Raw genomic sequence first — 27,881 nt, 5'->3', positions numbered from 1 at the left:
TGCTTGAGAACAGTGGTGCGAGGTGCTGGGAGAATGTGGGTGTCGAGCAGCGCGTATACTAATGATAACATGAGAATTTCCTCCAATTGGCCCCTTTACCCTACCTAGGGTATATGATCGATAAGGAGGTCAAGATGTTTCATGGGTAGAATAATAAGATAAAGTGTTTTCGGGTTGGGCGGGCATTACCCTCCTTTGCCGTGGTAGGCACGACAGTCCCAACGGGGGACACGGGCGGGCTCCTTCTTTCTGAAAGTAAGGAGGGACGCTGTGCACATGGTTCGCGGAGGTCAGCTATGCAGGTCGCCAGGCTGCTCCCCCGTGCCGGCTTATCGTTCATCTCCGCCACCATCATTCGGTCCTCCTCCTGTACGTGTCTCTGCTTCACTTTATCCCCTATGTTTGCCTTTTCTCAACGATCTTCCTGATTTTCACGATGGCTTCCTGTCGATGTTTGATCCGTGAGTTCATGGCTGTCCTTTCGTGAGCATACATTTGCATACATCCGGGAAACAGTGGCCTGTTTTCCGCATACTACGAACAAGTACAAGTCACATTGGTGTCCATAATCTTTTAGCTAAAAAATGGCACAAAGTTTATACGTGATTATGCTGTCTGGATATGCTTATGTTTTCAGTAGATACAAGTCAGAGTCGTTAGGGTTAAACTAGCTTCAGGATAGGATAAGTGGAGAAGGGCCCTGAATATTAGAGCACAGTTCAATTGGAAACGGTGCAGCTGTTTGTGTCGTTAGACTGACGTTTGTGATGTAAGGAATGCGGAAAGCTTATATATCATTATTCTTTCTGGATACGCTTATATTTCTAGTAAATACAAGTCAGAATCTCAAGTGTCAAACTAGCTCACGCGGAGGATACGCAGAGGGGAGCATAATACAATTGGAAATGATGCAGATGGTAGCGTCTTGACGCTGACATATTTTGATATGAAAAATTCACAAACTTCCTCACATAAAGGGAGTTCCAACGGGCCATGGCAATGGAGGATGATTTTGTTGTGGATGATGATTACTCGAGGAACTGATACGATACTTCATGTTCTAGGCACGTTATCCAAAACAAATATCTTTTATGCCTTTGCATTCATGAATAAGTGTACCTTGGTGTGTAAGACTCATTGATGGGACATAATACATGCTAGGTGTACTTCATGTGGATGTGGAAGTAATTTGTTCTAGACCCTTAATGTGGGCCTATGTGTAAACATGCTATGTGCACTATACGTTATGCAATGAAAATAAGAACTCAAGCTATGTTTATTCTTTGATGTTTTGCAAGTTGAAAATTATATGGGAATGAAGCATTCAAACATACACATTGTAACTCTATTCCTTCCATACCAAGAGGGTTTTCCCTTTACATGTGAACAAACTTTAAATTAGGGTTCCTATCACTTGTTGAGATATCGTAAAGGCAAGTGATATATATTTTTCCAATCACACTTTGTACAGAATGTTCTTTGACACATTCATTGCTAATATGGAAGTTTTGGTACTCAAATTGATCAAAATTGACCTAATCTCCAAGCTTGCCGTACAAGCAGAATTGATGGTTCATCCAATATGTTCTTACCAATGGGACAAATAACACTTGACATTATTGTACATACTGAATTGCAATAGTTCATATTTGATGCCCCTAGGTTGTTAGAGGAGATCACAGCCTGTGCAGCAGGTACAGTCGGACAGGTGCTGTCCATGTGCAGTCGGACTGCACGTGGCAGTCCGACCTGTGCAGGCAGTCGACTGCATTTAATGCAGCCGACAGGCTATTTCTGGCGCCCTGTTTTTGCCCAGATTCTGGCTATAAATAGCCGACTTCTCCAGCAGTCTCCCACACTTCTCTGCTCGCAGATTACGGACCGGTGGCACGTGCAGATTTCGTCTCTGTTCGCAGATTTCAGACAGGAGACAGTGCAGACTGCAGCGGACTTCGAGGTGAACAGCAGGTTGCATCGTCGAGGTGGAGACATGCAGTCCAGCGCACTGTGCCCGTGTATATATCTGCATATCTTTGTATTCAGCACACTTTATACAGCAGATCTTCATCTTCCACTGTCTCTTTCTCTCTCTTCTCTCTTTGCGTTCTCTCTCTCTCAGTCCTACGCTTCCTCACCGCTGCACTCTGACATGGTATCAGAGCAGTGTTAGAGGGCTGACTGAGCGCAAAACTAACCTGAAGAGGAGTTTCTATCGCGACACAAATTTGCGTTTTCAGCGTTTGAGGGGAGACAGGAGGGCTGCGCCTCGGAACAAGGCTGAGGCAAGCGTGGGCGCACAGTAAAGGAGTCCAGGTGGTGGATTTGCTGCTGTTTGATGTGGAGGAAGTTTGAGTTTTCAGCCTACAAGTGCAGGTTTTGCTTTTTCATCGCCTTCGGCGGGTGAAGAAGTTTCAGGACGCGGAAGAGCCTTAGCAAGCTGAGTTTTCACAGTCAGAGGGGGCTGCTTTTGCATTTGTGAAGGCATTACAAGTGACGATGTCTACAAAGATTGACTTGGAGTTCCAGTCGATTATGGACCGGAAGGTGCCTGTCTTACCAGCTCTTCCCGCAGATCAGAAGCTCGACGGCGACAACTATCGCATTTGGCGCGTCATGATGTTGGCCATCCTTGAGTCTTATGATTTGGCGGAGCTTGTACAGGAGGAGATCGACCGGCCCTCGGTAAGAGATGAGTTCAAACTCTCTTCCGATGCTCGTGCGGAGTTGTCCAAGGCTCAGTCTCATTGGGACAAACTGAATGCCAGGATTCGTTCCTTTCTTTTTCTATCTTGTACTATAGCCGTGATCGCTCACATCGAGCACTTGACGGTGGCTCGGGAGATATGGCTGGAGCTTGATCAGATGTACAATCGGATGACCCTTATGAAGCGGGTTTCTGTGGAGGTACAGATGCGTACCTTGTCCGTAAACAAGTCTTCTTCACTGCGGGAGCACATCAACAAGCTAAGGCAGCTTCAGATGCAGGTTCAGAATGCGGGGAAGCCGATTTTCTCCGAAGACATGGCGATCACACTATTGTCCCAGTTGCCGCCACGATTCGGTACATTCTACTCTGCCCTTATTGCTTCGGGGCGAGAGTCTACTCTTCGGTGGGAAGAGTTGGTTCCTATGGTCTTGGACCAAGAGGAACAGCTAAAGGGACAGAATGCTTCCAAGTCGGAGGCGCTGACAGGTCAAGCCTCTCAGAAGAAGGGGAAGGACCAAAAGAAGAAGAAGGGGAATAACAAGTCAAAGAAGGACAAGGACAAGGACAAAGAATCCACATGTCATATTTGTGGAAAGACTGGCCATTGGAAGAAGGATTGCCCTGACAAAGACAAGAAGGACACCAACAAGAAGGACACAAAGGATTCTGGAGCGGTGGCTGCACCCTCATCAGCTGCATTTCTTCATTTAGCTGTCATTGAGGACTCTTCATCGAATGCTTCTGATGCTGCGATGACAACTCCCCAGGCTCGAGAGTGGATCGTTGATAGTGGTGCCTCCCGGCACATGACTCCTTCATCAGATGGTGTCGCCCAGTTGCGACCCTCGCGTGGGCAGATTCTCATTGAAGATAGCTCTTCAGTATCTATTGCAGGTCGGGGTAAGATGCAGCTTATTCCAGATGGACATGGTGGTACCCATACCTCAGAGGTCTTGCATGTACCCGGCTTAGGGTATCATCTCCTGTCAGTTCATAAGATTTGTTTCCTTGGACTTTTGGCGGAGTTTGACAGTACTATGGTGCGAGTCCTTGATCGTGGGTCGAGGAAGGTTCTATCATCCGGATATGAGGAGAACGGCATCTATAAATTGAAGTCTTCCACCGCCCTCTCTACTCTTCTTCTTACCTCTCAGTCACAGTCAGAGTTATGGCATGCTCGGTTTGGTCACCTCAACTATGATTATCTTCGGAGGGCGTCACGTGGACAGCTTGTTCGAGGATTGCCGGATATAGTGGTGAGCCAGCAGCCATGTGTCTTCTGCATTCGGGGGAAGCAGCATAGGGATGCCATTCCCCACACAGCTTCGCGGCAGTCTACTTCACCGATGGAGCTTGTATCTACGGATCTATGTGGCCCTATGAGGAATGAGTCCTTGCGTGGGAGCTCGTACTTCATGCTAATCGTAGATGACTACAGCAGGATGACATGGGCCTATTTCTTGGCATTAAAGTCAGAAGCTTTCTCCCACTTCAAGGATTGGCTTCTCTTTGAGGAGAATCAATCGGGCCGGAAGTTGAAGACCTTGCGATCCGACAAGGGTGGTGAATTTGTTTCTAATGAGTTTGCTCGGTTTTGTGCAGATAAAGGTATTCACCAGGAGTTTGCCAATACCAACACTCCTCAAGAAAATGGCATTCTTGAATGGAAAAACCGCAGTGTGATCGAGATGGCGCGCACCATGATGGAGCACCAACAGACCCCTCAGGTTCTGTGGGCCGAGGCTGTGGCTACTGCAGTCCACATCCTTAATCGCTCCCCCACTTTGGCCGTTGAAGGGATGACCCCGTTTGAGGCTTACTTTGGGACAAAGCCAGATGTTTCTTACTTTAGGGTCTTTGGGTGTGATGCCTATGTTCACATTCCCAAGGCTCACCGTGATAAATTTAAAGCAGCTTCCCGAAGACAGGTATTTGTTGGCTACAGCTCCCAGTCCCAAGGCTATCGATTGTATGATCCCGTCAAGCGGGATGTGTACATTAGTCGCGATGTGCGGTTTGTGGAGGTTCCGGCTATATCAACAGGTGAGGAGCATCCCGTTCTTGGAGATCCAGGGGAGAGTTGGGCTCCTGCTACAGTACCATTGGAGCCCGTGTCTTTTGATTATGATTCTGTTTCTGACACAGAGTCTACTGTTCCATCGGTCACCCCTGAGGCGTTACCACTGGTAGATATTCCAGAGTCTTCAGCTGATGGAGAGAGACGAGGGGAGGTTCGGCCTCCTCCTCGCTGGGCCCGTGACACTCCGTGATTCAGGGATCGAGGGGGTTCCTGAGGAGTGGGGACCGCAGGATGGTCCGCGGTGGTCACGGCGGCACCAGGCACATTCTATGGAGCTTGTTTGCTCTAACTATTGTTTGATGACCCGTGTTATGCGGGATCGAGAGCCCACCTCCGTGAAGGAGGCTTTACAGTCCGCACCATGGAAGAAAGCTATGGAAGCCGAGTTGGAAGCTATTGAGAGGAATGGCACTTGGTCACTTGTGCCCCGCCCCCCGAATAAGAAGGTGATTGGCGTCAAGTGGGTCTTCAAGACCAAATACCTTAGCAATGGTTCTTTGGATAAGCACAAGGCTCGCCTTGTTGCTAAAGGTTTTGTACAGCGTCCAGGGATTGATTGTCATGATACTTTTGCCCCCACAACTCGTATGGCGACCATTAGAGCTGTTCTTGCCTTGGCTGCCATAGGAGATGGCCTGTTTACCAGTTGGATGTGAAGTCGGCCTTCCTCAATGGTGATTTGAAGGAGGAGATCTATGTTGAGCAGCCTCCTGGCTTTGGATCCTCAGATGGGAAAGTCTATAGGTTGAAGAAGGCCTTGTATGGCCTCAAGCAGGCTCCTCGTGCATGGAACGAGAAGATTGATTTGTTCCTCCAGTCTCAGTTGGGATATCGGCGTTCTAAGCCCGATTCGCAGCTTTATGTTCACACTTCCGAGGATGGTTGTGTGCTTTTTATGTTGTATGTTGATGATTTGATTGTCACAGGTGATCATGCACAGCAGGTCCAAGAGACGAAGTCAGCTTTACATCAGACGTTCGAGATGACGAACTTGGGTCTACTCCATTTCTTTTTGGGCCATGAGATTTATCAGTCTCATAGGGGGATCTTCATCTCTCAGCAGAGATATGTACAGGAGCTCTTGGTATCGTTTGCGATGGAGGATTGTCGGACCCTTTCTACTCCTATGGATCCGAACTGGAAGGCCACTTCTCATTCAGCTTCTCCTATGGCGGATGCTTCCCGCTATCGTCAGTTGATTGAATCCTTGATTTGGCTTCTCAACACTCGGGTTGATCTTTGTTTTGCTGTTGGGCTCTTGGCAGGGTTCATGAGTGAACCTAAGATGGTGCATTGGCAGGCTGCTCAGAGGATACTTCGGTATTTGAGGGGGACGTCTGATTTAGGGATTCATTATTCTGCAGGGATAGATGGTTCAGATCTTGTACTTGCAGGTTGGAGTGACTCGGATTGGGCCGGTGATGTGGACCACAGGCGGTCTACTACAGGTTACTGTTTTACCTTGGGTGCAGGTGTTATCTCATGGAGTAGCAAGAAGCAGCCCACGGTAGCCCTTTCATCTACTGAGGCGGAGTATCGGGCCGCATCTTCCACCACATGTGAGGCTGTGTAGCTTCGGAGATTATTGGAGGAGCTTGGGTGCCCCCAGACTCGTCCTACTTTGCTGCAATGTGACAATGAGAGTTGCATTGCCTTGGCACGGAACCCTGTTTTTCATGCCCGGACGAAGCACATAGAGATCCAGTACCACTTCATCCGAGGTGCAGCCGACATGCTATTTCTGGCGCCCTGTTTTTGCCCAGATTCTGGCTATAAATAGCCGACTTCTCCAGCAGTCTCCCACACTTCTCTGCTCGCAGATTACAGACCGGTGGCACGCGCAGATTCCGTCTCTGTTTGCAGATTTCAGACAAGAGACAGTGCAGACTGCAGCGGACTTCGAGGTGAACAGCAGGTTGCATCGTCGAGGTGGAGACACGCAGTCCAGCGCACTGCGCCCGTGTATATATCTGCATATCTTTGTATTCAGCACACTTTATACAGCAGATCTTCATCTTCCACTGTCTCTTTCTCTCTCTTCTCTCTTTGCGTTCTCTCTCTCTCAGTCCTACGCTTCCGCACCGCTGCACTCTGACATAGGTTACTAGGTGTCCATTTTCATTTACAATATTTTAGGCGTTTCACACATAATTCAAGGGGCTTTGATTTATTTAGGGGAGCACTTGTATGGAAGTATGAAAATAGAAATTGTGTCCTAATAAGCCTTCTTAAATCTTATTCTATAGAGTGTGAGAGTGCACATTGGAAAGGAAAGCAAACATTGAGTGAATAGAGAAGAAATCATGGAGTGAATGAGAATAAGGAGACAAAAGGAACACGAAGAGCTGAAGGAACAAATTGACCAAAATCTGAATGATACAAGCCTGGTATCAATCAGCCCCAACATGCAACTCGGAGTGTCACTATGGTGGGACATGGACATAGGACGAATGGGATAGAAGTATGAGGAGGATTGGCAATGATTTGACTAATTGACTATGGAGTGGGAGGGGCAGCGATAAATAGGACATGGTGGAGAAATTGATCGGCTTGCATTAAGATAGTCTGCACCTATTGTAAATGCCATAAGTGCCAAATAAAATGCACTAAATGTCACCCAACTGCCCAATAATGTTTGCCTTGCCTATTGTTACAAATGCCTACTCGAAAATGAGGGAATTAGGCTTCTAGGTGAGAAATGCAAGGATTGGATCTTCACCTAAAATATTTGGGACAAATGAATTGATGGACAAATACACTTTTAGAGCTCGTAATGTTCTCATTTAACTCAAACTGAGACTCATAGGAAGGAGATGACCATACATTATACACATGATTGCTAACACCCCTTCTCAGATCTTGGATGTGGTAGAAGGCGAAAGGAGATGGAATGAATCGGTAGGAGTGCCATTGTTGATGAAGTTTGTTGATGAAAATTGCCAACCAAGGAGCAAGACCCCCTTGGGCCTCTCCAAATGAAATATCAATCAAACAGGTGACCATTATAGGCCAATTGGAGTGGAGAGGCCTTGAACGGATCACTCTAATGATGTCTAGTCGGGAATGGGTGAGCCAAGCCATTGACCCAACTAAGAGAGGATAGTGAGGAGCTATCAAAGGCACCATAACTTACTAGGAAAGAGCAATAGGAACCAATGACAATGGGATGGGCATGCAAGCGATAGGGGATGGTGGCTTGATGAGAAAAGAAAGGGGGGATAGAAGATTGCAATCCTTGAAGAATCTCCTCATGATCTTGGAAATTCCCATTTGAAAAGAGAAGGGTTGGGGAATCCATTGTTGCATCTTCAAAATTGTGCCCCTTTGAATGGGATGAGGGGTATGAGGGAAACACTAGAGAAGATGGTGGGGGATGCGGTAGAACCAGTGGGATGGGTGGTGCATATGTGGGAACGAGTGCAACAATGTAAAGATGCCTTGAAGGGTCCTTCAACTAGAAGGAAAATGGAGCGAATATAGCTCCCTCTCTTGCCAATCTATCACAAGAATGGCTCTTGATGTTGAGTTCTCAACAAATAGAGCTTGCTTGGTGAAGACAATTGTGATATTGAGTCTCGTAAGACCATAAGCAAAGAGGAGATGGATGCCCAAGTATGAAATGTTAGCTTTATTTATCCTTGTGTGTGAACACACATTATTTGTGTGTAAAAATGCAAGTATAGGTGTGAATGCCTTTTATACCACTTAGCATTAAATAAGGGTCAAAGGGTTAGCTACAGAGCTTTGCCTATGTATTATGACCCTTTCACTTGTACTTTCATCTCACACATCATTATAAATCTATTTCTTTCAGCTTGTATATGCGCAAGAGGACTCGCTTTCTCCCCCCCTCGGAAAAAAAAAAACTCTCCATGGAGTTCCATCCACCATAGCTTGCTTGTCACACATGCAAGCTCCATATCCAACACTAGTATTAGAGGTTCGATGGATTGTGTTGACATTGTCATCTTCATATGTTGCGTGTGTCACTACTGCAGCTCCTTTAACGCTGAAAAGGAAGGTGCTACTGCCTACTACTTGCTTACCTCAACTCTAGCGACATTGCCTTTGATGCTAGTAGCCTGATAGTTGGAGGCATTGCCAATACTGTTGTTTACACATTAACAATAACAACAAAAGAAGAAGAAGAAGAGGGGGAGGAGGAGGAGGAATTGCTGTGCTAAATAGCCCCTACTTGCTTCAAGTCCTTGACACCTCAGTAGCCTCGACAGTCAGTTCCCACACATCTACGCTACTCCATTGTTCCTCTCTCAACAGCTTCTTGACTGTCTCGACAGACCTGTTGGTTGCCACTTGTTTGATTGTTGTGTTAGTTCTTGCTTGTTTATTCGGTTTGCCTTCTCTAGTAGACTTGTCTACAGCCACGTCTAATCTGTTGCCTATACACATCACTAGCATGTTTGCCGAATCACGGTCTTGTGAAAAGTCATCTGTAGCCTTTTGCATGTGCTGCCTGTATCTTTGTGATCAACGTGTCTTCCGCCATTGACATCATCCTCTTGTAATACGTCACTTCTTTGAGAGCTACCACAATCGAAATAATATTCTATTTGATTAACCTTCATTTGTAAGTTTTAATACTTCCTTTCAAACAAAGATTTATGGAGGGGCAGTTTATATATATTTGGGAGTTTTTAATTTTGAGATTCAATGTCTCATAAAATACTCAGTTGAAATTTGGGCCTTTTTGTTCTAGAGCCCTCCACCATTGATTGAAGGCCTTTGATGACTTGAAGATTGCTCGAGTTCTATCCCTTCGACATTGGGTGTATAATGATTTACCGAGCATTTAGTGCTTGGCGATACCGTCGCAAGTGGTTGACATTGATTGCGATGTCCCTAACATCAACATTGAGGGGGGATTTTTATCCTGACAAAATCTTAAAAAAAAAAATAAACTTTTAAAAAATAAAAGCTTAAATTTTAAAAATATTAAAATCTAGGTGATTGGAATTAGATATTGGCCATGTATACGCATGTGCTAAGACCTTCCCATCACTTATTTTAAATAATGGTATAGGGTTTTCTACCCAGATTTTAATCCGAAATGAGTCATATTTTTTTCTATCTCCTTTCCTTCCAATTCACAAAGGAGTTATGTTTTAGGGGGATTGTAACCACTGTTGGAAAATGATAATTAGCTATGGAGGAGAGAAAAGAGAGACAATGAGAGTGTGTTGAAGCAAAAGAGTAGAGTGTACTTGCTGAATTGAAAGAATGAGAATGAAAGGTACTAGATAGGTCTAAGATAGACCTAGCTCTAACTCAACTAGAGTTAACTGACTCTAACTCTAACTCTAAGAGTGGTGACACAACTTATAACTTTAGTTGTGTTCACACTAAGAATTGAAAAAGAACTAAAGACTAAAACATTGGGGAATTGGCAAATTTTAATACCCCCTTGCATCGCCAATGTGGTAAAGTACAGGAATGATCAATCACCAAAGGGTAGCAAGTTTAACGACTTGCGAAAAGCCTTAAAAATTCTCACAAGATAGTGCCTTGGTGAAAATTTCTGCAATATTTTTCTGTGTAGAAACATACATCAAGCTGATCTCTCTTGCATAGTATCTCTCTCAGACATAATGGTAATGCACCTCAATATGTTTCGTGCAAGAAACACAAGATTTCGTGCTACTACAATAGTACTTTGACTGTCAAAAGAATGGGTGTAGGACCCTCCAATGGTAAATGTAGATCAGTCAACAATCTGTGCAACCATACACATTCCACTATTGCCGTAATTGCTGCCATGTACTTAGCCTCATAAGACAAGGTAGCCACTATAGGTTGTTTCTTGCTTAGCAATGAAATGCATGAATGGCCCAAAAAGAAGCAGTGTCTACTCGTAGATTGCCTAGTGTTTGCATCACCAGCCCAATCTGAATCATTGTAAGCCTGTCATTGCAATCCCCCCCCCCCCCCCCCCCCCGCGTAGGAAATAATAATGCATGTGATTTAGTACCTTGCAAGTATCTGAAGATTTTCTTAATAGCTTGCCGATGTATAGTTCGTGGGCTATGCATATATCTACTCACTTGAGATATTTATTGCATACTGAATGTCAGGGCCTGTGTTGCAAAGATAAATAAGACAACCAACAACTTGGCTGTAAATTGCAACACCATACATCTCTTCACCATCATGCATAGATAGCTTTAAGCCTAGCTCCATATTAGTGCATATAGGTTTGCAATCTTGCATATTAAACCTATGTAACAACTTATCCACATATTGACTATGACATGATGATACCATGGTGGTTTTGAGTGAACTAAATCCCCAAATAATAGTGTAGATAGCCCATATTTGATATAGTAAATGCATGTTTTAATTCAGCCTTGGAACCTGCAATCTTTGCTTTTGAAGGTCTAGTGAGTAGTATGTCATCTACATAAAGAATGATAATCAGCAAGTATCCCCTTTCATTCTTAATGTACAGAGTGGGAGCAATTGGACTGTTTTTGAACCCTTTGCTGGCCAAATATGCATCAATTTTAGAGTATCATGCACGAGGAGCTTGTTTGAGACCATAAAGAGCTTTGTTTAGCTTGCATACCATGTGCTCTTTCCCCTTAACTACAAACCCTGGAGGTTGCGACACATAAACATCCTCGTGCAAATCCCCATTCAAGAATGTTGTCTTAATGTCCAATTGATGTACCTTCCAACCATAATTTACAACCATAGCAATTACACATCTCACCGTACTCATACAGGATGTAGGAGCAAAAGTCTCCTTATAATCTATGCGGTTCTTTTGTGCATAGCCTTTTGCTACCAACCGTGCTTTGTACCTATCAATGGTACCATTAGCCTTGTGTTTGAGTTTAAAAACCCATTTTGTGACAATGGCCTTTTTGCCAAGTGGTAAATCCACAAGATCCCATGTAGAGTTAGTGGCAATAGAGTCGAACTCATCTTGCATGGCATGCATCCAATGTACATTTTATTGAGCTTCGTCCAAGGAAGTAGGCTCATCATCATCCAATAGTGAACTTATAAATACATGATCATCACAATCATCTACTTCTGTAAAATCAGCCAAATAGGCTCCCCTTGCATCGTGTACTGCATGTCTAGCAGCCCTTCTAGTGCGTTGAGCTAAATGAGCATCCATGTTACTCTCTTGGAGAGTTAGTAATAGCCATCTTAGGACTGTTTTTGCTGCATTTACAGCAGCCCTTTCATGCTGTACTGTATCTTCCACATCATGTGGCAAACCATCATCAATACCTTGTTGTTTAGGCGCAAATGGCGCAGCAACAACTTGCCATATTATGTTTGTTTGGCTAGTTACAGCAAGCACAGATTCCAAAGAAAGTGGTTAGAGACCCTCAAAGACATCACCAATGTCATGGGTGACTGGCATTTGAAACTAATCATGTGAAAATGTAGTATTTTCAGCAAATATGACATCCCTACTAACAAAAACTTTCTTTGTGCGTGGTTTATACAAGCGTTAGCCCTTTCTTTCCAAATTGTAGCTAGCAAATATGCATTTTACAGCCTTGTCATCAAGCTTACCACAAAACTCTTTCGGAACATGTGCATAGGCTATGCAACCAAACACTCGAAAGTAGTCAGCCTTGGGTTTTTTGCCATGCCAAGCTTCAAAAGGGGTGATTGTCTTTAGTGCCTTAGTGGGTGCACGATTCAACACATGATTTGCATACTGAAGGCCTTCTAACCAAAATTCATGAGGTAGTCTCTTGCTTTTGAGCATACAATAAGTTATCTCCATAAGAGTGCGATTTCTTCTTTTAGCAACACTATTCTGCTGAGGAGTCATTCTAATAATGGCTTGATGCACAATGCCATGATCAAGCAAATATGTCCCAAAAGCACGAGACATGTAATCCCCTCCCCCCCCCCCCCCCCCCCTCCCCCCCTCTATTTGTGTGAAGTGTTTGCACTTTCAACCCAGTTTCAACCTCAAGCTTTGCAACAAGATGTTTAAAATGCGTAAACATATCAGATTTTACTTTCAGTCCATACACCCATGTATACCGAGAGTAGTCATCAATAAATGTATCAAAGTAAAGATGACCTCCAAGTGCATGTGTCCTCATGGGACCACAAATATTAGAGCAAATAAGCTGCGATTTCCAAACAACATGCATTACTTCTTTTTGAAGACAAATCTGTTCATCTTGCCCAAAATACATCCCTCGCATGCATGAGGAGGTGGAGTCTCCATTGGAGGCCATGCATCTACCATATGACACCTTTGAAGGGTCATCAAACTCCCAAAACTCATATGTCCATAGCTAGCATTCCATAGCTCTACATTGTGCATAGTGGGCGATAGAGTAATGACTGCTAGAGCGTCATGAGATTGTGCATTATAGGTATCCAACAAAAACAAACCCTTATATAGGGTCCAAGATAGCCTAAGTGTATAATCCATCTCCTTGTCTTTGACAATGCATTGGTCATCGTCAAAGATGACCTGAAAGCCATACTTGTTAGAAGCAGAGATAGACAACAAGTTCTTTGTAATGCCAAGCACAAACAAGACATCTAGAAGCATGAAGCCAGAACCATCTGTAGCAGTAATAGTTACTCCAATGCCACAAACATTATAACTGTTGCTGTTCGCACATGTAACACGCGTGACACTTTTCAACAGGGGTTGAATGCAAAGAGGAAAACAAACATTTCCTAGAAGTGGTGTGCTTTGAAGCTCTGCTATCAAAATACCATGTTTACTACGTTTTAGTAGCATTAAATGTTGAATCAGCTGTCGAAGAATCATAACTGCAAGTAAAAAATGCATAGTTCTCCTCCACAAAGTTGGCTAAAGCATCACATCAGTAGATTTGCTGGCTGATGTCTCTTGGACAGTCAAACCGGAGTCCTTTTTCTTCTCTTTGACTAATCTCTTACGGTATTTATCAATATAGTGACCTAGCTTCTTGCAATAATGTCATTTCCTCTTCTTTTTAGACTTTTCTATATCTTGGACAATGAAACTAGTCTTCGTCCTTGGATAGGGTGGTAAATAACTTGATTAAGCACTATTTACAACAATTAAAAAATTCACAAAACTGCAATGCACACTTTACCATGTAATATTGGTCATTGGACACCCTATTGGCCCCAAAACTAGCTCCCCTTTCGGTATTTCTTTAACTTAATTGAAGAAATAGTTGATGTACAATGGGATTCTCCCAATCCCTTTCGGTATTCCAACTTCCCTTGCTGTCCAAAATGACTAGCAAGTCTTCAATCTGATTTTTCCCTTGATTCGGGTAGTCAATTGGCCTTCACCCGCTTTGATGGAGATGGAAAATGCCCCAAATTCATTGATTTGTTGGTTCCTCCACTTGAATTTGATTAAAAACAGCTTCAGTCTTGTTGAATCAGGTCTAGGAGCTTCCAATTTTTGACATGCTTCTTGAGGTTGTTGGTAAACCCTAATTTCTGCTGCAGATTAGGGTTTACAGCAGAGAAATCTGAAATTTCTCATCCTCTGGTGATTTCAATGGTGTAATCTTTGGAGCAAGGTTGTAGAAAGATTAGGAGATGAGAGAGAAGGTTGAAGAGAGAAAGTTCAGACTTTCTCCGCGAAGAACTGAAGAAAATTTGTCATTTACTGCTGTTGGCCTGTCTCAACAACCTATAGATGCTGTCAGTTGTTGTTGATTGGTCTTCTCCTCCCCTTGACTGCCTCAAAAGGTCCTCCAATGGCTGCAAATCAGACGAGCTGCATCTTCTCCCTCTCTCTTACAAATTGAATGCATGAAAATGCCTCTCTTCGGCCGCTAAAGACGATTTTGAGTCTTGCATGGGCATTTTTGACCAATGGCAACCTTTCTAAATGGTTTTTTCAGCATTATCCATAATTAAATTTTAATAAATACAAAAAATTAATCTGATAATTATTACAGTGCCTTAAAAAATAATGTGATTGGCCAATAATTAAATTGAATAGGCAATTTCCATGCTTGAGTGGCTCTATGCCATCTTTGACCATCAGATTGGTGTTAGGTACCATTAAACACTACTTCTCTAGTGTTACCAAGTGACACTTATGGCCAAATGAATGACCTAGACCAACAACTAGTACCAGATACCACCAAGTATCTATGCGGAATAACTTATAACAACTTTTGCCTTTGACATCTCGTGATTTCTTAGGGTCTTAGGCTCGTAAATTTACTCTAACCCTAGTTACATCTCACATGTGCAACATTTACTTAACCATGTGTTTAAAAGTGAATCTATATGTTAAGTGAGGTTTCAAAAATACATATTCTCATGACAGATGACCAACATGATAGACCAGATTGTTGACAAAATAAACATAGATATTCCCTTAATTAAGGTAAGATCTTCCCATAGGACTTGCATGTGTTATAGGTCAATCACCCATGAGCCAAAGGGGAATGTTGGGGCTGGTCTCCAATATACATGCCGAAATACACGTAATGCAAAAGTTGGTGTGCATCTTTACATATGTCTGCAAGCTGCTGCACCTTGTACAATCCTCTTTTCTTCATATTATCAAGATGAAAATTTCCCTTCTCTTCCAATCTTACATTCTTTCAACACTAAATTTCTTTCAGAAGATAAAGATCAAATGCCACTTCCTTCAAGAGTGCATCCTTGACAAGTAGATGGAGATTACTACATAGGAAGGCTTTTCCTTGCTGTTTATTCTTGAACATATGGAATACTTGGGTGTTCATACCCACCCAAGATTAGATAGGGGTGGTGATTGAATTGAGACAAGCGGAGAGACACTTGAAAGCTTGAATGGTAAGTGCCTTGATACTTGTTGCCTCTTCATGGCTTTCCCTAAGCTATAAAAGTCTAGCGGTTGCCCATTGGCTGCCTCTGTTCATCCTTTGGGACTGCTCTCATGGGATGCCCTTTAGTTGAGTTTTGTGCCCAATTAGGCATTTTGGTAATTTAGCTCAGGCTATGCAAAATCATTTGATATTATATCTCTCATTTGCTTATGCATGTATTTTTCATTCTAGTTTTTGGTTGAGCTCATTTGTGTCTTGTGCTCTTTTGTTGTTTGTCATTTTGATGCTTGTTACTATTCGATGTTGTGGTCCATGCTTCTTCTTCAATTGAGTGGTAGTTAATTATTTGCCATTATGCATTCATGTTGCAGATTCTCCCCTCTAAGGTTGTACTTTTTTGTTAGTTGAGCTTGTGAGATTTGTGAAAGGTTTCCTATTAAATGTGGTTTATGCCATTGCGTATGCTAGTGGGGGTTCAATCTTAGTAGTATGTAAGATTCTCGTGGTATCGTGTCGCATAAAATTACATACTGTTCTCAATAGGTATATCTCTTGTATGGCATGTTATACAAAAGGATTGTATTGTATGCTATTAGAATTACAGGACTCTTTTGCTTGAAGACTTGATGTTTTTTGTGGGTTGAATATTATCTTTTTTTAATGAAGCTATAGGTGGTCATTTCTGCCCTCATCAAGCTAGGTTTTCCACTTACTTTGGGACAAAGCTATATCCATTGTATAATTGGGGAAAGGGACCTCAAGGGAGGATTCCGGTATTTTGGCAGCAAGCCTCCTGTAAACTGGGTGAGTTTGATAACGATTCTCAATTGGTTGCAACCTGTCTTGTTTTTATGTCATTGTCAATCTTTTTTAATTTATTGAAACGTTTTCCAGTATTGCAAGCAATTATAGTATGCTTTTGCTTCTCGTATTAGAATATAGAGTATAAGTAACAAATGTTTGCTATGTGTTTATATAGTTTAAGTCAAAGCTCAAGAACAGTAACTCTTGTGCATGTTTGCTATATGTTTGTATAGTTTAAGTCAAAGCTCAGGAACGGTAGCTCTTTGCATGTTTTTGTACTTCATTTCTATCTCTTAAAGGATTCACACTCTTCATATGGTCAATGATTAGGCAATGTTTTGTTTTGCAACATGCACAAGTATTTTGTGTGAGATAAGCTCATTGGGAACATTGTCTGTTGACTCATGATCACCCATAATAGGGTCATGGAAGCTTGTGCTTGTGTGAGTAGTTATTTAGGTACAATCCTTTGATTCTAGATAAAACTCATATGTTTTATGTGTGATCGATGATAGATGCAAATGAAATGCAATAGGAGTGTGTTAGTTTGCAACATAGAAGCAAGAAAGAACATAGAGAGAGAATAACAACATAGATGAGAATGAAGGAAACTTAAGACTGATATGGAATGAACATGAAGAATCTAAATACACATCCCTTGCACATGTTGTTTGGTAATCTTAGCGAGCGTGCTAGATTGCAAAAGGTAGGATAATATGAAATCTTATTGAGGAGAGATAAGAGAGAAGACAATGATGGTCAGGGAAAAAAATGTTGATCATGACAGCATAGGAGAAGAGGAAGTTGATTGCAATGTGGATAAGGTTATACATAGCCCATCTTAACCAAAGTGGGCTTGCTACTTGAAAGGTGAGGTAACTTAGGATAAGATTCGACATCAAGAAAATATGCCAACCTTAAGACTACTGCTCATAAGCTAAATACCCACTAGAAGAGTACTCGAAGACTACCCCATTGAGTACCACCAAGGAGAAGTCTTCTACTACCCTGGAGATTATCCCAGGAATTACCACCACGGAGGATAATATCTCTACATTGAAGGGTATCCCAACATCTACTACCCTCAAGGAGAGGAATGAGAATGCCCCAATGATACTACCCTTGAGGATAAAAATACTATCAAGAAGACTAACCCATCAACTACAAAACTGAAGGAGTCAACCAAGGTGTCAAAGGAGAAGAAGAAACATTCTACTAGGCAAAAGGAGAAGGATAGAAGTTAGATGATACTAGGTTGAAGCTAGAAGTATCATAAAGAACTTAGAATACAAGAAGGATGAAACAATGGGCCTTGCACACCATGCATTGGTTGTTGCATACCATAGGGATTTGTGCCATGCATTCCCGTATGCAGCCCTTCGCCAACCATTGCATGAAAAATCGTGCTACCACCAAAGTATCATGGCTACCCCATCATAGCATGCATGCCCGGCTGTCCAAAATCCATTGGGTTAGCACTTCCATAATGGCCTTGCATTTGCATTCCTTGCCCCATAGGTACCAACTATTTAGCTTCATTGGCCTCTTTAGGAGCTTCAAGCGAAGGATTTGGCACTACCTTCAGTGGATCTTGCTATCCCGAAGGTGTAGAAGTTGACTTTTTCTTCTTGCCCTTGCTGTCCTTCTTCAGAGCATTCAAAAATCGGGTGAACTGAGGATCCTTTGCCAATTCAGCAAAGAGATTTGCTGCTGTCCTCATCCGATTCTTGAACTGGTCATCAAATTCCTCTTCACTTTGCTGGTCATCTACCTCATGACGGCTTGAAGGCCCTGCATCTTGCCCAACAGCAACATTTTCAGCTTGTTGTCCATCATGAGAACCTTGTTCAAGATTAGGCATTGCATTTCCTTCATTTCCATGAGAATGTCCATATTGAGAGGCATCATCACTGCTTGATTCCATCTCTCTATATGAATACATGTTGCTGTAATTTCTCAGCTGAGCACAAAAATCAGCACTAGCACAAAGCTTTGGCTTGCAATCAGGTGCCTCGGGCTCACCAAATCAGGAGATTGAGTGATTATCCCAGCAATGGAACCATGAAACCAGCCTTTCTTCTCGGATAGGGTGGTTTAACCTGATTAAGCACTTAATTACAACAATTAGCAAATGAACATAAATTGAAATGCTCACTTTACCTTCATAAACTTGGACAGTGGACACCTTGTTGGCCCCAAAATTGGCGCCCCTTTCGGTATTTCTTTAATTTCAATTGCTGATGGATAAATTACAAGCCGAGATTTCACAATCTCCTTGGCTGATTCAAAAGCCCCTTGCTGTTCCAATAATCAGCAAAGCATTCGGGCAAATCGCCCCTTGATTTTCACCTAGGACTTGCTCTAATGGAACCCCAATTGGTCAAATGCTGCCCCAAATTCACAATAGATGGGCTGGCATCTGAAATCCTCACAATTCCAACATTCCATGGGAGTGTCGGGCAGCAATGCTTAGATTCATTTCTCGACTGCTATAAGGTGCTTGGATAGCCGATAGGCGGACACGTTACACTCCGAGCAGCAGGTTGATTTTTTTCTCTAGTGCTTGGATTAGATCAAGCTAAATAGAAAGTGTTTCTTGGATGAGAGATAGATAGGAGAGTATGAAGCATATGGTTGAAGTTTCAGTATGAGAGCTTGTTTCAAATGAAGAGAGATCTCTAATATATAGGTGTGGGGCTTGGGTGCTCAAAAGTGAAAAGTAGAGGTTACAGATGACAAGTATTTGTTGAAAATGACAAGTTTAGGGACACTTGTCTCTTCAAAATGACACATGTCCAGATGCCTTATACTGCTTTTCTAGAAAAGGAAGCTTCCAAACTTTCTACTCTATAAATCTCTCAAATGATTAAGAATTTGAGATAGTTGCTAAAGACAAAATTGTTTCTCGCAAAATTCTAGAGCCTTTGTCGTGAACATAATTTCCATTTGATCAACTTTTGAAAATGGTAATCTCCTAAATTTTAGGAGTTTCCAAATTTAGCTCTTGGAGAGCTTCATTATATATGCACACCGGTTCATGGTTTGTTTCTTTGATCATGAGCATTTGGTTTCACTATCTGAAATCACTCATTATATAGGCTTCTAGTCAATGTGACTATCTGATTTAAAAGTTTTAGTCATCTAAGCTTCTTGATCAATTTGACTCCCTACTAAACTTTTGATTTCTCTTGGGCATCTTGTCAATGACGATCCAAGAATAATTATAGGGCGTTATGGCCATTGGCCACCCTTAAATAGAAAGATAAACATTTAATCATATTTTGAAACACTTGAATAATACAAGTCGCCTTTTAAAGTACATGAACATTAAATTAATTTGGAATCATTGAGCCAATATGTCTTGGTAACAATTGATACACAGAAGGTTTGTTATACCCAAAGGTGGAAGAGAGAATAGTTGGGACCATCCAACTTGTCTTCTTTGGGCAAAGAAGGAAGCATGGGCACTTGAACAACAGGTGCCATGTAAGGCATCTTGAAGCCGATAGACCCAGCCTTTTTGGAAACATGAAGGGAGGGTCGCTCCAAATGAGGAATCGAAACGAGAGACCTTGATTTCCAATAATCTTGGCTGTCTCTCAAAGGAATGATGAGAGACCTCATTCTCTGAGTTAGTAAAGCTGATTGTCATCTACAAGAGAGGCACTGTTTGCAGTAGAGGAAGGTCGCCTAACTATGGAAGAATGTTGCCACTAGCAAGAAACCAGATTTACAGCAAAATGATGAACAAAATTGGCATGTGGCATTGGGAAGACTATCGCCTCCAAGCAAAAGGCTGTGTTTTCAGCAAAATGCTGATTGGGAAGAGACGCTTGGCAATCTAGGGTGGTCTTTGCAATGATGATCAGCTTTGTGATTTCAATGATACCATGTGAGAATGCGCAATGAAAGAAGAAATACGAATATAGCGAGAAGGAGACAACAAGAGGATGAAGGGAGAAAGAAATAAGCACTGATTGAAATAAATGCTGAATACAATCGGAATGATTGATCAGCCCTTCCACGCAGCCCAAGGTGTCAATGAGGGCTCCAAATCTAGCTGCAAATGATGAGGATAGCAACAACATCCGAGACGGAGTATGCTTAAAGTTGAAGGAGCAACCTGCAAAATATGATTTGTCCCAATTAAAACACTTGCGATAAATAGTAGAAAACATGCGGAACTGGCCAACCTGATGTTGGCCGACGTGGCAAGAAAATCCGAGGAGGTAGGGCAATGCTTGACAGGGTGGCATAGGTTGGGAAATGCAGAAAATGCTCAAGAAACTCAAGAAATGCACACTAAAATGCCAGAGCTGCCATGTCTCTATCAGACTTTGACAGGAACTCACAACTGGGAGATGACAGATTGACAACACTAGAAGTGGTATGCTAACAAAAATTTATTTGGCCTCCAATGTCAACATGGCATAAGTGTTCCTTCACACAGTTGGATCCTCTTGTTTTTAATTGCTCATACACCTTCCTTTGATGCATAATGGTCTACTTTTTCAACCTTGTCCCATCAACTATGATGAGATCACTTTTTGCCCAAATGCTTTGATCCTGAGAAAGCCATGACTTCTAGAAATTCAAGAATCAAAAGCGTTAGTCGACTCTTCATGAGACTTTAGAGAGAGAGAGAGAGAGAGAGAGAGAGACACACACACACACACACACACACACACACACACACGCACATAGACTAATGTCTTCTAAGACCAAAATTGACCTACGAGACAAAACCATGTCCAATGTTGATCGTCACTAGATGTCAAAGTGTGACATGCTAAAAGATGATCAAAGATATACTGTGAAAAGAACCTCAAGTGATGTACAAGACAAAATAGTGCCCATATTGGGATACAACAAGAGGATGAAGTCATATATGTCTAGTTGTGTGGCTAAGTAATGTCCATATATCTAGTTTCACCCAACCAAGATCGGTGGGTAGACTATGCCATACATCATTGATGAAATAGTACGGGTTAGTATCTGGACTTAGCCCTCAACTCTGTGCACTGCTCATGTCACTAGTGGATCTCCCTTATCTCTCTTTAATGTAGCATTTGTGTTTGGTACCCCGGTATCTGCGGTCAACGTGCTGCTTTGATCTCCTTAACTCTCTAGACTATCATTGCTCTTTGTGTAGGTGCCATGTGTGGAGTCCCTATTTGCAAGAAGTCGGTGAGCTGTGACTGGCATTTCTCTCTCTGCTTAGTGCTAGCCTGTAGTAATAATGTGTGGAGCCTTTGAATCTCGACTAGAAATTGGCCCAAGGGCTGGTGGTCTAGGGATTCCATGACTAGTCTGGGAGGTTTCTTCTCCAAAAAGCATGGGGTATCTAGCTCGGATTGTACTATAGGCTTTGCATTTGTAGATGTAGTACTCCTTGCTCTCCATAATCTCTTGGAATAATCTATAGGTCTGCTCAGCTTTGGGAAAATGGGCTGCCCTCCCGATCTTGATTTCACATTGATGAGAGGATACCCAAAGCTGGTCAATGACTATCCGCATCTCATGTGGCATGTACACATCTAGGTATCCGGGTCTCTCAATGAAGCCATCCGTTGTAGTCTTCATGAAGTGGTCTCTCTAGCATGACATCTTTGAGGGAAGCGACTGCCGGGGTGAAATCCATGTATCATGTATAAACAACTACTGAAAGGGGCAGAGTTGGTCCATGTTGATATTGTATCTTGTGAGCCACTGCTTGACTGGTGTATACCATGAAGTCTCATGTCCTGCTTGAGCTAGCTGCCTAGAGGCCTCAAGGGCTCTCCTAGGTAGACTATCTGGATGCATGCTACGTACTCTATGTATGAAGCTGATGGTTTGAAAAAGAGCCTCTATCATCATGGGGGGTGCAACAAACTCCGCTGTCATGATCTCATGTGGTACTGATGGTTTGTTGTGAATCATCCATGAAAACATGGTGATCCATGGTCTCTCAATCTATGTCTATACGTATGTAGCCAAACCAAGGGTCCAAATGGGTATACCATACATCATGGTTGGTGTGACCAATGTGTCAAAGAGCCACCTCTATGTGCAAGGCTCGTGGAAGTGTGATTGGTGGTAAATGTTAGTCTATACACGTCCTTGTGTACCTTAGGTGTGTCTCAAAGGTGTGAACACTTTTTACATCTCCCAACTTTTAATGAGGGCCAAAGGTTTAGGGTAGACCCTAGGCCTATATAATGAGGCCCTAACCATTGTTCTTTCATCTCACCTATTATTATCAATCTATATCTTTCAATTTGTATACATGCAAGAGTTCTCTCTCTCTCTGAGAGGAACAGAGTCATCAGACAGGAGATATGGCATATTTATATACAGAGGACATGGGTCAGCCCTGCACAGCCATTGCCATCGAAGATGGCACATTATTATACACAGTTCTTGAGCATATCAGAGCAGGGATTCATAGAGATTCCGAGATATATGCAGATCTATATGCCACATCGATTGAGAGTTCTTATTGGACAGCTCAGGGTATCATCACATCAGCTTATGATTGAGAGTGGCAGAGCCAGTGGCATCCCACGGGAGGAGAGGATATGCCCCCTTTGCAGATCAGAGGTGGAGAGTGAGGAGCATTTTGTTCTCAGATGCCCGGCATACTCAGAGTTGAGATCTAGATACACATTGAGCAGCTCACTTCAGGGATGTATGACTGATATGGATCAGAGATCATTTGGCCGTTTTCTGGGAGAGGCATGGCACATCAGAGAGCAGAGCACACAGCGGGTCCCGGTCAGAGAGGGGCCCACCCAGACGACTATTACACAGTTCTTTCAGACAGACAGAGTGAGAGCTACTATACCAGCCTCCAGCCAGACCTCCGGGCTCACACTACAGCAGGCTGAGGACCAGCGTACCCGACGCCGCACGAGGATCCGGGGGTTTCGAACCCCACAGCCACACCGACAGGAGATCCGGAGGATTCTTGATCTACATCGACAGCAGACTGAGATCCGACGACACTCGACACATTGGATCTCAGATCTCCAGTTTGCTCTTTCTCCACCGCCGATGTACCACATCCTGCATCCAGGAGGGATCACCTGCTATTAGCGACTTCGACGACTGCTACTACATCCCAGGATAGTATATCTCCCTGCATCTGTTACATATACACATCGCACCACTTTATCACAGCCGACAGTTGTTCCCCTATCACAGCCGACATTTGTTCCCCTTTTGTAGCCATTATCTGGAGTACCAGAGCTACATACGCACATACACATATACGACACTTATCACACTCACAGCACCGTATTTTCAGTTTCCAGTTTTTAGCTTTTCATTCAGCACTTTTATTTTGGATAGCTGGACCTCATCAGTTGTATTACAATTTGTCTCATAGACCAGTTTTGGTCTTTAGAAGACGTTAATATAACTTTCTTTCTTTCTTTCTCTCTCTCTCTCTCTCTTTGGGAAACTACATTTTTGAGCTTTTGTTGATGTTTGGCATGGCTTCTTGCAAAGCCTATTTCTTGCCTCATGGACCTTGAGTCCAAACTTACTTCAGTAGGTGAACCCCTTTCAAATACTACCCACTATTAATGACTTATGGGATCTTTTATTTGGCTTATTCACACTCGACGTGACATTTCATTCGTGGTGGCTTTGTTGTCTTTTGTCATGAAGACTCCTCCACAGGCTCACACTGGAGAGTTGCTCTTTGTGCCTTGTGGTACCCACTTGAGCTTCCTAATGTCCTCCATGAGCAAGTCCAAACAAAGACTTGCACATGGAGTCCACACCTCAGTCTCACTCAAATGGCCCATGTGCCGAGAATTCGATGCATTGTTGGTAACAACTTGCATCACATTTGAGGGGCCTACCTACAACCACAATTTACAAGTTACAAGTAAGTATACTAACAATACTTGGAGGTTAGAGAGAGAAAGAGAGAGTTGAGCCTTTCAAGTTTCAAGTTTCAAGATTCAAGAATGAAGAGAGATGGGGGTTGGGGGCCTTGGGGCTCGGGGGGAAAGAGGGAATTGAGATAGATATTAGAGAGAAATTAGAATAGGGAGATAGATAGTTATGCATAAATAAATTATCATAATGAAAGAAAGTGAAACAAATTTAAAAGGCAATTTATACCTCAATGATAGCTTGTCGAATGTGGTGGTAGATGAATGCACCTGTTGTTTTCCTCCCCCTCTTGCCGGTATCTATAGCCTGCAACAAGTAAGTGCCGAGTGGACATGAGACGAGTATGTTGATGATGCCCCATTTCTTATAATCACTCCATTAGTCGGTGAGAATGGGGCAACCATATTTTATCCATGCGGCCCGAATAGGATCAAGGGCTCTATCAATCCTCTTTTTCTCTTCATCAATCTTTTGTCCTTATGTCGTTGTATGTAACATTGGTCCATCCTTCACATGGATCCACATTGGCCAAAAAGGGCCAATTTTAACGTATGAAAACGTACAGTATGGTTCCGTACGGATCGTATGGTACAAACAATACCGTACGGATCGTATGGTACGAACAGTACCGTACGTTGTACGGAAACAACTATGCTCGACATGGTAATCATCGTTTGTAACGAGCAATCATGATGCGAATGTGTCGCATATGAGCATGCTTGCATTGCCGAGCAAGAACCCTAGGGCATCGTGCTTTGCATAATGCTGTAGCTCTGTCTATTGTGATGCCACCTGATGATGTCCCTTGATGGCACTTGTCAGTAGGAGATGTAGTGTCTAAGGTGGCAGTTGCCAAGGGGTCAGCTATTGAAAAAATCTGTAACTGCTCTCTGGAGGGGCAGATCAGCAGCGATCTCTTGGAGCAGTATTAAGTAAGAAGCAGCCTGCTGTGACTCTTTCACCGGTGGAGGCTTGAGTATTGCACATTGTGTTCCATTGCATAGGAGATAGTGTGGCTTTGCCACATGCTTGTGGAGTTTAGTTTCCCTCAGTGAGGACCTACATTGCTATGGGTAGACAACCACAGCGCTCTTGCACTTGTGAAGAACCTTGTGTTTCATGCTGAAGTTCTGATTTTGGTAAGTGCTGCCCTGAAGCAGTTTCAAGCTGATCTCTGGGCACTTGTCCTGACAGACTGCTCTGAACTTTACAGGATTCTCCAGCAATCTCAAGAGGCAAATACTCCTTTTGTGGGATCTCTTTGGTGGGTTTGACACCTGTTAATGTGTTCATAAACTCATCTCATTTTCAAACTTGCTGATCCTTATTGGAAGCTTATCATATATATTTACTGGAGAGATTTGGATTACCATCCAGTAAGTCTTAGATCTAATGTCATTTCCTAGGGGTTTTTGCCTGGGTGTGGCCCTGTTTGGTCTTGGTCCATACTTTCTGGAGTCATGCATGTGCTTTGTAGACCTTAGACATCTGAAAAGGGATTAGAAGCCTTGTTTGTTTTTTGGGGGAGGGGATGAAACATTAAGGAGACTATTGAACATGCCATGTCAGCAGGTTGTCAACCTTCCATTGTTTTACTTCAAATTCTAATTTGTTAGGTTTTAGTGGAGAGAGAGAGAGAGAGAGAGAGAGAGAGAGAGAGAGAGAGAGCATTAAGGAGACTACTGAACATGTCATGTCAGCGGATTGTTAATCTCTAATCTTTTTACCTTAGATTCTAATTTGTTAGGCTTTAGTACATGATACAAGAAGCATTTCTATGGTTTGCAACAAAATAGTAGGAATGAAAATAAGTTGTAGGATTGTTTACACTATTAGTGGTGTAGCTTTAATTCTGAGTAGGTGGCTTAACTTTTCTTTTGTATAGGTAGGCGAATTCCATCCATCTTGGGGTTGGCAGCAGCTGCAGGCCTTCAAAGCGTATGTTTTGACAGCGAGAAACTAGTGAGGTGTGAGGAGGGTAAGGGAGTAACATGCTCTCATCATGCTGTTTGTATTACCTGATTTCTGCCTTTGATGTGTATGTTGGTGTATAATTAGGTCAGTTTTTCCTTAACTAACCATGTGGATGTTTTAATTATGGTTGCAGCCATAGATAAGTCGAACATCTTTGTTCCTTCAGTTCAGGAGAATCAGAATGATTGGGATGAGGGACACTCACCTTTGTTAATTTGGCTTAGGCGGCTTTGGGTGCCGTTGTTACTTGTAATGACAGCTGTCATGGGTTGGCACTATCCTGTATCCCTTACTGTGAACTTGGTGTTCCTCCTGTGGAGCACAAAACCGACACCTTCTTCTATCTACATTTGGGTTGAGCAGGTAATGCGCACATGGTAACTGAGGTGGCTTATGCTTTACTGAAGTGAATCCATTGGTTCTGGTACCTGGATGTGATAGTCTAATTTTAAGGGGATGAAGAGAAACAAAAACTCATATTTCAGATGGCTTGTACTTTCAGAAAAGATTACAGGCAGCTCAACACAAGTTTGGTCTTGACCGATTGAAGGCTCAGGTACCTTGTACTTTAGATTCCATGTGCAGTGAATTCTGTACCTTTCTAGTTGACAAAGTTATCCATAGAACATCTTGTCATGTGATTGGTCTTAAAGTTTGGTTTTGGTGGTACTGCTACCGGACCCTTGCGACTGTAGCTTCTTGCACTGTAAAGCTTTTGTCAATTTCTGTATGTGTTGAGACTCAATCTTACTTGTCATATCATGACTTTTCACAGTTGAGTAATGCATCGATGGTGATGCATGTTGAAGTACGTGACTACGCGCTCTTTTGTCTTGCTCAGATATCATCATTAACACAGAAGATGATTGTAGTTGGAATTCTTGGAGATTGGTGGGTCCTTTACTCTTCCTCCTCTTCCATAACAGGCGGTTTCAATCTTGGATCACTTCTTCCTGTTTTGCCTCCTCATCAATGGTGAACAGCTATATGCCAGACCATTAATCATGCTTTACGTCGGAATATCAAAATTTTGAGACCTTGAAATTGAGTTTGAAAATTTCTCGATTGTCATTCCCCTTTCAGGGGCTGTATTGAAAGAGGCAAAGTAGGTTAACAAGAGCTAGAGCTAGTTTTAAGAGGTCAAATGGCTTGATGTCAGAACTAAACTGGATAATATTGAATAACCAGGCAGTTGTTAGTAAAGATCAATCACAGCACTTTGGTGACTGTACCTGTACAGGCTTTTATCATTGAATCATGTACATTTCAATCCAGCAGAATGAACTCTTTCCCACCAAATTTTTGCAAATAAATTTTCATTCTATTAGGGGAGTGAAAATGGAGTACCATGTGCATTTTATTCCAACAGAAGTAACTCTTTTATCATTTTTTTCAAAGATGTTAGTTATCCTTTTATTAGTGGAATGAAAATTGAGTAGAGACTGCAAGACATGGAACACAGTAGACAATATACAGAATAAAAGCAACAATGATGGCTCTGTTATGCTCACTTGCCTTTGGAAGACTGGGTTTATAGGTCTGACCCTTGCACTCATCCTGCTAGTCCAAATAAATATGGTCGTCTGCAGACTGGTGGATAAGATTGTTCCGCATGTAAAAGAAATGCCAGAGAAACATCCTTTGCTGTGGG

The 27,881-nt window shown here is 42.7% G+C and overlaps 1 protein-coding gene across 3 annotated transcripts; it reads left to right on the top strand.

Moving 5' to 3' along the window:
- Positions 1-211: 211 nt before the first annotated feature.
- LOC148026425 (uncharacterized) lies at positions 212-27,559 on the top strand. Of its 3 annotated transcripts, none has more exons than XM_087690448.1 (6): positions 212-369; positions 16,232-16,369; positions 26,142-26,234; positions 26,364-26,593; positions 26,733-26,786; positions 27,072-27,559. In XM_087690448.1, the coding sequence occupies exons 1-6, from the start codon at positions 297-299 to the stop codon at positions 27,207-27,209; spliced, it is 726 nt and encodes a 241-aa protein (XP_087546574.1). In that variant the 5' UTR covers positions 212-296; the 3' UTR covers positions 27,210-27,559. The 3 variants fall into 3 exon arrangements, with proteins under 3 accessions (XP_087546574.1, XP_087546572.1, XP_087546573.1); XM_087690446.1 differs by having other exon boundaries at positions 27,006-27,558; XM_087690447.1 differs by having other exon boundaries at positions 214-369; positions 16,238-16,369; positions 27,006-27,559.
- Positions 27,560-27,881: the final 322 nt, after the last annotated feature.

The sequence above is a fragment of the Lygodium microphyllum genome, chromosome 13, assembly GCF_053477565.2.
Source record: "Lygodium microphyllum isolate KBCC chromosome 13, Lygodium_microphyllum_v1.1.10, whole genome shotgun sequence".
Taxonomy (NCBI): Eukaryota; Viridiplantae; Streptophyta; class Polypodiopsida; order Schizaeales; family Lygodiaceae; genus Lygodium; species Lygodium microphyllum.
This window is presented reverse-complemented; position numbering and strand designations above follow the sequence as displayed.